The sequence below is a fragment of the Episyrphus balteatus genome, chromosome 1, assembly GCF_945859705.1.
Source record: "Episyrphus balteatus chromosome 1, idEpiBalt1.1, whole genome shotgun sequence".
Lineage (NCBI taxonomy): Eukaryota > Metazoa > Arthropoda > Insecta > Diptera > Syrphidae > Episyrphus > Episyrphus balteatus.
This window is the reverse complement of record NC_079134.1, coordinates 72,138,084-72,152,493: the sequence shown is the minus strand read 5'-3', so window position 1 is coordinate 72,152,493 and position 14,410 is coordinate 72,138,084. Positions and strand designations below refer to the sequence as shown.

The window sequence follows — 14,410 nt, the reverse complement described above, 5'->3', positions numbered from 1 at the left end:
AGGAGAAGTTGTTGGACAATGTGAATCTGTGGCCGCAATAACTAAGATCAACTAGGTGGATACACAGATGACTATGAACTCGGAGAAACTAAAGAAACAAATTCTCAAATCAGACAACCTGAGTCAACATCAGCTTAATGTTGCGGGAAGTCTTCTTCATGAATATGCTGATATCTTCTCTTCACCCAGCGGGCAATACGGCCGGACACAACTGGTGCAGCATCGAATCGATACAGGAGATGCTAGGCCGATTCGTCAACCAGCAAGACGTCTCCCCTTGGCCAAACAAGGTGAAGTTGAAGAAATGATAACAACAATGAAGAAAGACGGGCTAATCGAAAATTCCAAAAGCCCTTGGGCATCACCGGTAGTTCTCGTCAAAGAGAAGGATGGAAGCACTCGATTTTGTGTCGACTACCGCAGGCTGAATGATGTGACGAAGAAAGACAGCTACCCTCTGCCAAGAATCAGCGATACTCTAGATGCAATGGAAGGAGCACAATGGTTTTCGACTTTGGTTTTGAAGAGTGGCTACTGGCAGGTAGAAATCCATCCAGAAGATCGGGAGAAGACGGCCTTCTCCACAGGAAATGGTCTGTGGCAGTTTTAATGTCATGCCGTTTGGGCTATGCAATGCCCCAGCTACTTTTGAGTGCTTAATGTAGTGCGTTTTAAATGGATTAACCTGGAAATCTTGCCTAGTCTATTTGGATGATGTCATAGTTTACGGGAAAACATTTGATGACCATTGTGAAAACCTAAAGGCTGAATTCCAAAGGCTACGAGAAGCACATCTTAAGTTGAATCCAAAGAAATGTGCACTTTTCAAGACCGAGGTTAAATATTTGGGGCATATCATCTCATCCCAAGGAGTGAAGACTGATCCTGAAAAAGTTGACACTGTGAAGAACTGGCCAACCCCTCAGGAAAAGCATCAACTTCGGAGTTTCCTCGGTCTGGCAACGTACTATCGACGATTTGTGAAGGATTTTGCGAGAATCGGAAACTTACGGAGAAGGGTAAACCCTTTAAATGGTCAGGTGAGTGTGAGAAAAGCTTTCAGGAACTGAAGCTGCGGTTATGTGAAGCTCCTGTGCTGGCCTATCCGACTCCAGGCAAACAATTCATCATTGACGCAGATGCAAGTAATGTTGGAGTTGGTGCTGTTTTATCGCAAGTTCATGACGGAGAAGAAAAGGTCGTTGCCTGTTTCAGCAAGGTACTCTCGAAACAAGAAAGAAACTATTGCGTGACCAGAAGGGAACTTCTAGCTCTAGTATTGGCAACAAAGCACTTCCATAAGTACATCTATGGACAGAAGTTCCTTCTTCGCACAGATCATGGTGCACTAAATTGGCTTTTGAACTTCAAAAATCCAGAGGGTCAAGTAGCAAGATGGATCGAGATACTTCAGACGTATCAATGATCCCATTTGCGGCTGGAGTAATGAAGAACTCAGCGACCGAAGCCCCGCTCTAAAAGCATATTGGGCACAATGGGACTCACTTCATGTGCAAGAAGGGCTACTCAGGCGTAAGTGGGAATCCGCAGATGGTAAATCCTATGTAATGCAGCTAGTCGTACCTCAGTCAAAGGTAAATGATGTTCTCCGAGAGAAGACGCTGGAAAAGCTACTACAGCAATTCTACTGGTTACGTATGAGAGAAGACGTTGAAAAGTGGTGCCGAAAATGTGATACTTGTACCGCTAGCAAAGGACCAGCTAGAAAAATCCAAAGCAAGATGCAACAGTACAATGTGGGTGCACCTTTTGAGAGAATTGCAATAGACGTAGCAGGTCCTTTTCCCGAAACCAACAACGGAAATCGATACATCCTTGTAGTGATGGACTACTTCAGCAAATGGCCTGAGGCATTTGCCATTCCAAACCAGGAAACCAAAACTGTTGTGGATAAGATTGTCTTTCACTGGGTGAGCAGGTTCGGAGTACCCATGGAACTTCATTCCGACCAAGGAAGGAACTTCGAATCTAAGATCTTTCAAGAGGTTTGCTCACTCCTTGGCATCAAGAAGACGCGAACAACACCGCTTCATGCACAATCTGATGGGATGGTTGAGCGATTTAACAGGACACTTAAGGAACACCTGTCAAAAGTAGTCAATAATAATCAACGAGACTGGGACCGACATATTCCATTATTCTTGATGGCTTATAGAAGTGCAACACATAGTTCTACTGGACATACACCATCGGAAGTCCTATTTGGCTCAACAATACGCCTGCCAAGTGAGATAAAATTTGGAAGTGTTCCAAACGAGCCACATGAAATGGATGAGTACGTAGATAACCTGAAAGGAACACTGGCTGACATTCACCAACGGACAAGGACAAATATAAAAGCGTCTAGTGACAGGATGAAAACAAGATATGACGCACGAGCGACAGCAACAGGGTTTAAAGAAGGAGAACTTGTGTGGTTTTACAATCCCCACCGACAAAAGGGACTATCACCGAAGCTACAACAAAACTGGGAAGGCCCTTACACAGTAATAACCAGAATTAACGACGTGGTTTACCGTATACAAAGAGGGGTAAGAGGCAAACTAAAGGTAGTTCATTGTGACCGTTTACATCGTTATAATGGTGAAAGAAGCAATGGAGTTGTTCGGGACGAACAACCCTAAGAGGGGGGCAATGTAACGATGAATTACTGAACTACTTTTAAGATAAAAGTCTGAACACACTACCTACTACTGCAAAGGTAGAAATGTGAACGGACCTTTAGTAATTAAGAAAATATCCCACTGAACACATCTCAAAATATCCCACTGAACACATCTCAAAATATCCCACTGAACACATCTCAAAATATCCCACTAGACTGGAAGTATGAATTGCCCTTCCTGGAAAGGAAGGTTCGAGAGGCAGGGACGAGAGCCTTCGAGGACGTTCTCGAGATTCCGGTATAAAAGGGCAGCGTAGACACCGACCGGATACAGTTTAATCTTGAAAGTGAAAGAGTACAGTACAAAGTGAAATAAAGTGTTGCGAATTGTTAGTAGTAAATAAAGTGATTTAAAAGTGTGTTTGTTTGAGCGAATAATAAAAGTAAATTGAGTTGAAATAAAGTGTGTTCTTATTTGAACGGAAATATAAGTGGAAATTAAATAAGTTTTATTGTGAACCCGGAATAAAACATTACAATATTTTTGTGAAAACCCACTAAATTCGGGTACGGTCTTAACCACATCCAGACCTATATCGCATTGTCCTCGATCATTAATTTCGATATCCTTATATTCTTCAACAATGGGTTGGCTATAAGCAGTGAATTGATTTGAGAGCTTTTTAATTGGAAAGATTTTTTTTACAACCAATCAAGAATTTATTACAGTTTTAGTTTGTCTCAAAACTTTTTTTCTGCGGACAACCGTTTCTCCACAATTTTGCACCAAACACAATTTTCTTCGTGTTTTAAGTTTTTTTTACACTTTCATATCATTTTATTCAAAAAAACACGTTAATGAGTATTAATTTTTTGTGGTTTTTATTAAAGCCCAGTTTATTTTCATAAAAAAATAATTTTTATTTCATAAAAAAGGCTACTGAAAGTAACTGAAAAAAATAAACAAACTGAGTGAATTAAAAAAAAAAATAATTTTTAAATACAAAATTAATTTTTTTTTTTTTGTTTTTAAAGTCTCCCTTTTTTTGTGAATTTTGATATTTTTATTTACATTTTTTTTTTAAAGTCTCACTTTTTTTTTGTGATTTTTGAATTATTTATTTATTTTTTTAAAGTCTCACTTTTTTTTTGTGATTTTTGATTTATTTGTTTACCTTTTTTTTTTAAGTCTCACTTTTTTTTGTGAATTTTGATTTATTTTTTTATATTTTTTTTTAAAGTCTCACTTTTTTTTGTGATTTTTGATTTATTTACTTTTATTTCTTAAAGTCTCACTTTTTTTTTTGTGATTATTTAATAATAATATTATTAAGAGTTCCACTTCTATGAAGCTTTATGAGTTGTTATACTTTCTATGAAAAGTCTTTTTAGAGAAAAAAAAGTTCGGCGCCAATAAAGTTATCTTGGTCTTTTTTTAAATAAGAACAACTAGATGTTTTCAGTTTCGTGGTGTATTTGGAACTAAACTTTAAAATCTTAAACCTAATTACAATTGTATCTTTTTCTTATTCAATCTCTTTGATTTAGCTGACAAAGCTGACATAGCATTTTTACAGTTCATTTTATCGTACATCATTAAAAAGAAGTTAAATTTATGAGGGATGCAGACGGCATCGAAATTCAATACAATGTTATTTTTCGGATGCTGAAGGCAAGCGTATGATTTGTTTATAAGTTGAAAAAGATACATTAAATCTATTATGCTTATGTTGCATTTATGACAAAGACAAAGATTTTATTTACATTTAGTTTTTGATCTTGACATTTATATTTTATGCTTATGTTGCATTTATGACAAAGAATATTTTATTTACATTTGGTTTTTGATCTTTATGTTTAGGTATACTTTATACGAAGTGAATTAAAGTGGATTTTTGATATGGCATGACAATTTTTATTTATGATTGTTTACTTTCTTTGTCTTAAGAATATTAATAGGTTAATTAAATAGTACATAATATGAATAGCTTAATTACATAATGGATAATATCTATTTATCTTAATATTAATACATATAGGAGTTAGATATGTTGCCTTAACTTATACATTAAGCGTAAGCCGTTATGCCCGTCGTACACCTAGCGTTCAACGCATTCAACGCAAATTTAAAACCTTAAATTCTAATTGATGGTGCTTTCAATTATATTCAAACAAAGAGTTTTAGACAGTTGGAGATCGCTACTAAACGAATTAATTAAAAAGTATACGTATAGTGGCGTCGTTTTTTTATAATTAATTTGTTAAACTCGCGTTGAGTGCGTTGAACGCTAGGTGTACGACGGGCATAAGGCGGCCCAATGACAAGACATTAGTGTGTTAGCTCCGGTGTGCACACAACTGTGGTGTCTGGTGTGTATGTGCATGGGTCGCTTAAATCTGTGAAAATGTAGGTAGATGGATAGGTAGGTAAGCAGGTTCTTAGATAGAGTAGAGTGAATGAATTGGCGTATTCTATTCATGTTTTTGTTAATATTTGAATTGCATTCGAACAGGTGAATTTTATTTTTTTAATGGAAGCAAGAAATAAAAAAAATAAAGCAGGGTTGTAAAAATCGTTTTTAAAACAAATATTTAAAAAAATCGAGCTCGAGATAACAAAAAGCGAAAAAGTGGGTCTCGCAATAATTTTGTCTGTCTGCCTCTATCTCGATCTGTAGCGATTTTCCTACTTGAAAATTGTTAACTATGAGTTTTTCGTGATTCCTTAGAGGGAAAATGAATTTGTTTTAGGGCCAAAATAAACGGTAGGTACTTACTAGAAAATACGTACCAATAGAAAAGGTTGGGTTTCTCAAAAATGGCTCTAACTATTTTCTATTTTGCTAAAAAAAATCATGTAGGTAATTAGGATCTCTTATATGATAAATAAGGAAATTTTTCCAAATATAATTTTTGGATTTTTAAAAAAGTTCAATTTTTGTTTATGTATAAAAAATGTCTAAAAAAACGTCTCGATTTTTAAACTTTTTTTCTAAAAATTCTTTGTTTTACAAGAAATTAAATGGCATACCTACTTGGTTTGCAGCTAATAACCATTTTAACGAGTTATTTATGTAATTTTAAAAGAACTTTTATTATTATTTTTAAGTTTTTTTTTATTTCTTAAGAATGGATAGAGAATTTGTTTTTTTTTTTGCTCTACCAACTTGATTTATGTATAAAATAACAAAATTTATTTAAAATGTATTAATTCTTCATCTTACAATTGTTTTTAAGGAGTAGGTAAGTACTTTTGCCTTTTACAACAATCCATAAAAAAACTAAGAATTAACTTAATTATAAGTGCATTTAATTTCGTATCTTATACATTCCGTAAAAACGAAATTCAGTCGTAATTAGGAACTCCATGATAATAAAATTTTATAAATCATTTGTAATAGATTTAAAATCAATGGCAATAAAAGTTTACTAAGGATAGATACCTTGAACATTACTGCTAGTTTAATAGAAAATTCGTAAATTTTTTACGATCAATACGTAATTACAGTAAAAATAGTGTTAAACAATTTTTGTTTTATTTCTAGGTAAGTGCTTATCGCACAAATGCAAGCGTATTGATAGGTTTTCGAGATATGGTTTTTCGAAGTTTTTTGACATTTTTCATAAGGCATAATTATTTGTTCCATACCTTGAGTTACACATTCAGAAGAATGTGCATCAGAATATCTGTAAAATACACTAGCCCAAAAAATTAAAGGAAGACAAAAGTTTCGTAATTTTTTTTTAGTGATTTTCGATAAGCTGTATCTCAGTAAAAAATTATTGTATCATGACAAAGCAAAAAGCATGTGAAGTGAAAGGAACATTCTTTTTGTTTTACAATTTTAGTACCAAATATTTTATTTTCCATTTTTTTTTAGTGGGAATTTTTTTTCTGATAAAATGATTATTATTTTTAGAAAGGCTATTTATTTAGCTTCATGATTTTTTGTTTCAAAATTCTACGAGTTCTTAGACTGCAAGATCAGTCATCAAACCAAAAACCATACTCTTGACTTTGGCTATCAATACCTCAACAACGAATCACTTTAAAAAAAGTCAAAGATACATTTAAATACCCCATTTAATTCTCTACAAAGAAATTTAGTTTACTTTGCTAGTAGAAATATTTCTTACATTTGAGATCAAATTAGAGAAGCTAACAAAATAGGCCTTTTTACTTTTTTTTCGAAAATATGCCGCTATTTTATAACTATTTTATATAAATTAAATATTGAAGCTTAATACACCTGAAATAATTAATCTTCAAAGTTTCAGACTTATTCATCAAACTGTTTTATTGTTGTGAGGGTTCGAACTTGAGATTAAATAAAACTGTAATCACATTTTTATAAGCAAAATCAAATTCTTTGAGTTTATTTGAACATTTTATTTATTAATACCGTTTAAATTTTAGATGAATCAAAGAAAAATTAAAAATTTTGAGTTGTTTTAAAAATAAGTTACAAATAATTTTGAACTTAAATTATGAACATGAAGGACTCCTTTATAAAATCATATATTTTACAAAAATTATTGGAATCGAAGATAAACTTTCAAATCTGCAGTTTAGTCTGTTTTTTTTAGCCCTTAACCTTAATTGACTCAAATGTTCGTGTAAACTACCAAATGATTTTCATTTGTTCTGATTATTATTTTATTTTTCAAAATATACATATCTACAATTTCTTTATCTTTATTATGTGATCAGCAATAATAAATTCTCCAAATGAAGTTAAATTAAATTAAAGACAAATGTTCAAAACGTTATAACAATTTAATTTATTGAGAATTAATTCGATCAAGACTAATGCTTTTAACTTTAGCTTTAAACAAGTGGACTGTACTGGATGGTGGTTGCTTGAAGGAGAGATCGATTTTATGCAAATAATGCATCGATCATGCGAAAATCTTCTTAAACAATTGCCATATACATATGTACATGCATACAAAATTATAAGTACTTAAGCTTCTTATCAGGCAATGTTGAAACAAACAAAAAGGGATTAAGATCTAAATTATGATAATAGCAAAACATAGGGTATTATTTGACTTGTTTGGCAATTAGGTAAATATTTAAACAAATTGTGCGAATTTTTTTAAAACATGAAAATAACTAATTACATATGAAGTAAAAAATGAATATATACGTATTAATAATGAAAATTAATAATGATTAAAAAATGCATTTCTAAACACGCCGGCCCCCCTGAAGTAATTTCAGGAACAAGGTAGAATAGCCAGTTTCGTTATTGGTCGCTTGAATATTCCATTTTTGGTGCGAAGAGACACAACACGCACCAGATCGTCCTCGCCGGGATGAAGGACTAGAATTCGTCCTAGCGCCCATCTGGATGGTGGAATATTTGGCTCCTTTATAACTACTAGGTCACCAACTTTAAAATTCGGGGTCTTCTTTTGCCATTTAGCGCGCTCTTGAAGTGACGTTAGGTATTCATAGTGCCATCGACGCCAAAATCCTTGCATCATATTTTGTATGAGTTGCCACCTTCCAAGTCTATTTAGTGGTATCTCAAGGCAGCTGGGCTCCGGTATAGCCGTATATGGTCTACCTATAAGGAAATGAGATGGTGTTAATGGGTTCAAATCTGTATCGGAAATAGCACAAAGTGGCCTGGAATTTAATAATGCTTCAATTTGAGAAAGTAAAGTGGAAATCTCCTCAAAGGTCAAAACATTGTTCCCTAATACCCTCCGGAGGTGCTGTTTAACACTTTTTACCCCCGCTTCCCAGAGTCCCCCAAAATGAGGACTATGTGGTGGTATAAATTCCCATTTGATACCATCAGCTGCCAATGTTGAAGAAATTTTATGGTTGTGTTCCTCGGATCGTACCAGGTTGTACCATTCGCACAAGGTTCTCGCTGCTCCCTGGAAATTTGTACCATTATCCGAGTAGATGACGCTACATTTTCCCCTTCTTGCTACAAATCTTCTCAAAGCTGCTAAAAACGCATCGGTAGACAGGTCACTGACGACTTCCAAATGCAATGCCTTTGTCGCCATACAAACAAACAATGCGAAGTAACCTTTCACAAACCTTGGATTTCTTCCTTTGGCGAGTCGAAGTGTTATTGGTCCAGCATAGTCACAGCCCGTACGATCGAATGCAAAAGATATGATAGTCTAGAAGAAGGCAAGTTTCCCATGAGTTGTGACGATGTAGCTTGACGTTGTCGAAAACAACCCAAACATTCTCGAACAACCTTTCGTATATGGTTTCTGCTCCCGAAAATCCAAAACTCTTGCCGTATCAACGAAAAGAGCTCCGATACACCTGCGTGAAGGAATTTAGTGTGAGCATCCTGAATAATTAGTCGAGAAACCGCATGACCTTTAGGCAATATAATAGGGTGTTTTAAACTGTAGGAAACATCAACCGCATTAGAAATTCTGCCGCCGACACGAAGCAGCCCAACATCATCAAGGAACGGCGACAAAGACGAGAGTTTAGAACGACTAGAGATGCATTTTCCGGTTTTCAAAGATTTTATCTACTCGGAAAACTCTTCTTGTGCCCATAAGAGACACTTCTGTTTTGCGTAAAGCAACTCTGAGGAGCGAAAGAAACCTCTTATACGTTCCTCTGGAGGTAGATGATTATTCCTGGCCCGCCGAACAAAGACAGCTACAATTCGAAGAACTTTGAACCAAGAAGAGACTCGTTTTCCTAGTTTATCGAGAAGTCCTTCTTGGACACACAATACATGGGCAACAACAGTTTGCTTTCTCATTTCAGGCACTTCTTCTAGCTCCTCACTAACAGCTGAAATTGGCCAAGAATCAAATTCCATGCAAAGCCAATCTGGACCTTTCCACCAGATACCTAACTGCAACAATTTCCGAGGTTCAACCCCTCTCGATGCACAATCAGCAGGATTTTGCTCAGAGCGAATATAGTTCCATTCGGAACGGGGTAGCTCATCAAGAATCTCAGCGGTACGATTGGAAATAAAGGTGTTCCATCGACGAGGAGGAGATGAAAGCCACGCTAACACAATCTGAGAATCGCAAAAAACAAAGGTTTGTGTAGGTTTAATATCTAAGGAAGAGCGAACCAATTTTACTAGCCGAGTCAACAGAAGGGCCCCACAAAGTTCAAGACGAGGAATAGTTAACTGCTTTACAGGGGCGACGCGGGTTTTACCAGCAACCAGTTGAACCTCGATCTCTCCTCTCTCAGATACACTGCGAATGTAGACAGCAGCTGAATATGCCTTCTGCGATGCATCGGAAAATCCTATTAAATCAAATTTTTTCGAATTTAAGGTAAACCTTCGCGAAATTTCCACCTTTTCGAAGCAAGGCAAATCCTTTGGGTAGGAAATCTATTTGTCAGCTATTTCACTTGGCAGTGGATCATCCCATCCGATTTTCGTTTCATGCACCCATAACTCCTGGAACAGCATTTTAAATAAAATGGTGACAGGAGCCAGGAAACCCAAGGGATCAAAGACTTTAGCAATCTCTGACAACAGCATTCGCTTTGTAGGTGCAAACGATGATTCGAGAGAAATTTTGAAGGTAAAAATATCACGGTGAGGATTCCAAATTAATCCGAGGACCTTTGTACAGTTTTCAGCGCTATCCAAATCAAGAGAAAACGTTGGTTCACAATCTAAACCCTGCAAAACTGGCCAGCAATTTGAGCTCCATTTGCTTAACTGCAAACCGCCACAGGATAGCAACTCAATCAACTCTTTTTTCAATTCTAAAATACCTGACACCGAATCCGAGCCTGTCATGATATCATCAACATAAAAATCATGCAATATAGAATGTGAAGCAATTGGGAATCGATCTTTGTAATCTAAGCCAAGTTGTTTCAAGACACGCATCGACAGAAATGGAGCAGGTGAAGTACCGTAGGTGACTGTACACAACCTATAGTGTCCAATGGGTTCATTAGGGTTTTCTCTCCAAACAATACGTTGGTAGTCACGATGTTTTTTATCGACCCAAATTTGTCGAAACATCTTAACAATATCGGCACAAAAAACATATTGATGGATTCTAAAACGCAAACAGACATTAATCAAATTACGCTGGAGTGGAGGTCCTATATGCAGCATCTCATTCAAGCTCGTACCACTTGCATCCTTATGTGACCCGTCAAACACAACCCTTAATTTGTTTGTCACAACAGCATGATGCGGCAAATAAAAGGTGTTCCCAGAAGTAGGCTCAATCTCTGATTCTGGGATACGCTCCATGTGTCCTAATTCCTGGTAGGTCTTCATAAAACTGCAGTAATCCAGACGAAGTTTTTCCTGACGAGCAAAACGACGTTCCATAGCAAACAACCGAGACAATGCTCCAGGGAGAGTGTTACTGAAACTTACATCCTGTCCTCGCAAAGGTAATTCCACAACATATTTGCCATCAGGCGCACGATAGAAGGTTTTACAAAAATGAGAATCTGCAAAATCCCCAGAATCTAACGAGTACATATTGTGAGGAAGTTCTTCGATTACCCAAAATGTTTTTAGAAGACTTAAAACCATCTGCATGGTTCCTACAAACAAGGACACAGTTTCCTTGGTTGGAGCGTTACCTGTTATAACCCATCCAAAAATGGTATTATGGGCAATAATGTTCCCGTTTTTGTCAGTGCGACGACCATCACGTAAAATATTCCAGGCCTTGTCAGATCCTATCAAAATATCAATTGGTCCTGGAATGTCAAAACTCGGATCGGCCAATTTCAAGTCACCCAACAGCAAAGATTTATCAAAGTCAAGAGGAACTAGAGGAGTATGAGAAGTGATTTTATTCAAAATGAAGGCTTCAACATCCATTTCATTTGAATCAACACAGGATTTAAGATTCAGGGTCACAGCACCCTGCGTAACACCAGCTTCTAGCGAAGAGATTCCGGAAATTGGAAGACGAGCGTGACGACGACGAAGATGTAACCTTTTCACCAAACTTTCAGTTACAAAAGAAGCTTGGGAACCTGTATCGAGCAAAACGCGACAAAGGTGTTTGTTACCAAGAGTATCTGCAACCTGGACAACAACTGTGGGCAAAATACCGGAGGGACGAATTTCATTTTGAACATGATTGCTAACAATAGACAACGAGGAACCTTGAGATGTCGAGGGGGATTCTGAAGAAAGATTATTAGTTTCAGCAGCTGGTGTCGGAGAATCCAAATGCACAAGAACATGATGACGAATTCGACAGTGAGGGCAACGAGTTTTGGAACGACATCGCGACGAAGAATGGTTGCTTCCTAAGCAATTGTAGCAGAGTTTGTGGTCCCTAGCATAACTACGACGAGAGGTAATGGGCAGGGCAAGGAATTGAGAACAATCTGGTAGCACATGGTTTCCTTTGCACATGGGACACACGGAATTCGAAACGGCAAAGCTTTTTATACTGTTCGAAGAACTACCCGAACGCGTTGTTGGTTTATTATTATTATTAAATCAGCCAAGGATCTCTGCTTTCAGATTTGAGAGCCTTCAAACCACGAATAACTTCATCTGATTTATCTGCTAACCGACGCAAATGACCACTATCCGAAACTACCACCGTTGGCATCTTCATAAAACTTTCTATATGCGCGTTTATAATGTACAACGGCTTATTATAGCGCCCTTCAAGTTTATCCCAAGCCTCTTCGTAATTAGAGTCGGTTATTTCAATTCCGTTTAAAAGTTTTGCGGCCTCATCAGTCAAAAACGATTTTAGATAACGCATTTTCTGAGCACCCGAGAGTTTTTTTTTGCAGCCAATGCTCCCGACGAACATATCTCGAAACTCTGGCCATTCGCGATAATCGCCACCAAAAGGAGATATTTTAAATTTGGGCAACTCAATTTCACTGCTTTTCGCAGCTGAAACCGTACACGAATTGCTTAAAAACGTTTCCAACAAGGCGGCTTGTTGCTTGGAATGTTCATCCGAAGAATCACTATTGGCTTGTTTACGCGGTGGAGGAGGAGGTGGAGGAAGTGGAGGAGAATTTTTGCTAATAGCTTTTATGAATGCACTTTTAGCATCAAGATATTTCCTTTCCGTGGTTTCAAAATCGATTTCGGGATCAACGTATCCCTCTTCCTCGGAATATTGAAAGAATTCATTGTGATTCAAACAAAAATCTTTCCACGTTTCCTCTAACCTTTCTAATCGCGTTTCTAAATTTTCGATATCTTCATCGGCAACTTCTAAGATATACGAATGAGCCCTCGTGATCGACCCTTTCAAATGCCCACGTGATTGTTTTAAAGTCAAAACCGAACACGAGAAACCAACAATTCTAACACACGATTTCACAAAATTGTACACTTCAAATGTCTATCAAAAAATCTATAAACTATCCTGAACAGCACTCCAGAAAAATCCTAACAACAGCAATCCAACAAAAACAGCAATCCCAGCAAACAGCAACAGCATATATTTATTTGCAATAAATCGATACAATTTTACCTTTAGGTATATCAATACCCAAAATGTCTCCAGCTCCAATCCAAAAAATCCAAAAGATCGAGCAACCACCATATAGGTATATACCTATAAATATATTTCAAACAAAATTCAAAATTACAATAAATCCGATTTATACAAAAAAAAATCCGGCTTTACGATAGGACCAACTTTGATCAGCAATAATAAATTCTCCAAACGAAGTTAAATTAAATTAAAGACAAATGTTCAAAACGTTATAACAATTTAATTTATTGAGAATTAATTCGATCAAGACTAATGCTTTTAACTTAAGCTTTAAACAAGTGGACTGTACTGGATGGTGGTTGCTTGAAGAAGAGATAGATTTTATGCAAATATGCATCGATCATGCGAAAATCTTCTTAAACAATTGCCATATACATATGTACATGCATACAAAATTATAAGTACTTAAGCTTCTTATCAGGCAATGTTGAAACAAACAAAAAGGGATTAAGATCTAAATTATGATAATAGCAAAACATAGGGTATTATTTGACTTGTTTGGCAATTAGGTAAATATTTAAACAAATTGTGCGAATTTTTTTAAAGCATGAAAATAACTAATTACATATGAAGTAAAAAATGAATATATACGTATTAATAATGAAAATTAATAATGATTAAAAAATGCATTTCTAAACAATTATGTATACTTTTTTTTTCTTTTGTAATAGATAGCTAAATTCTTTTGTCTTTTAAATTAGACAAATAAGGTTTTGCCTTCGAAGACCCTTGAAACACTTCCGATTTCGATGCTTTTTTTCAACATTTTACTTTTTTGTATCTTTAACAAATCAGAAACCTTTCGAATATTGCATACGAATTAGTAACGATGAAACGCAAAACTATGATACGCACGACTATGATACGTGTAACGATGTTACGAATTCAAATAATACGAACTTTTTTTTTGTGTTGTTTTTGATCTGGCAACAGTAAGAGGAACGTTGTGAAATAATGACAATAATGAAACACAAGATGTCGTCGGTTCAAAGGAAAAACTCACTAAGTGCTACTGAAATCCTATGTAGTTAGTGAGTTTTTCCTTTAAACCAAGGAGAAGACGGGATTGGTTGAAATTTTTTTGATGAGGTTTCAGAGAATATGTATGAATACGAAAAAGAGGTCTCAGGTCAGATGTATATGTACATGGGTTTGACAACTCATGTTTGTAGGAATAATTTTAGAGAAGAAGAGAAATAAAACTGGAGGGATATGCTTCCCTTTGAGGCAACTAAACTGGTACAAAATAATGTACATTTGGGCTTTTGTGGACCTTGTAGGTTCTGATATTATGTGGAAATTTTT

The 14,410-nt window shown here is 35.9% G+C and overlaps 2 protein-coding genes across 2 annotated transcripts; both read right to left on the bottom strand.

The window, feature by feature from the left end:
* Positions 1–7,846: 7,846 nt before the first annotated feature.
* On the bottom strand, positions 7,847–8,653 carry LOC129906593 (uncharacterized). Its single transcript, XM_055982407.1, has one exon. The coding sequence runs from the start codon at positions 8,651–8,653 to the stop codon at positions 7,847–7,849; it is 807 nt and encodes a 268-aa protein (XP_055838382.1).
* A 488-nt stretch (positions 8,654–9,141) lies between these two features.
* LOC129906582 (uncharacterized) lies at positions 9,142–11,991 on the bottom strand. The gene is made up of 3 exons (XM_055982398.1): positions 9,996–11,991; positions 9,715–9,887; positions 9,142–9,648 (listed from the first exon to the last, which is right to left on the bottom strand). The coding sequence occupies exons 1-3, from the start codon at positions 11,989–11,991 to the stop codon at positions 9,142–9,144; spliced, it is 2,676 nt and encodes an 891-aa protein (XP_055838373.1).
* Between the last annotated feature and the right edge of the window lie 2,419 nt (positions 11,992–14,410).

Coding starts and splice junctions, on each gene's coding strand:
- LOC129906593 (XM_055982407.1), bottom strand. CDS start 8,653: ATGGCGACAAAGGCATTGCATTTGGAAGTCGTCAGTGACCTGTCTACC.
- LOC129906582 (XM_055982398.1), bottom strand. CDS start 11,991: ATGTGCAAAGGAAACCATGTGCTACCAGATTGTTCTCAATTCCTTGCC. Junction 9,888..9,995: donor ATGGGATGATCCACTGCCAA/GTGAAATAGCTG, acceptor TTGATTTAATAG/GATTTTCCGATGCATCGCAG. Junction 9,649..9,714: donor CCCTTCTGTTGACTCGGCTA/GTAAAATTGGTT, acceptor TGCGATTCTCAG/ATTGTGTTAGCGTGGCTTTC.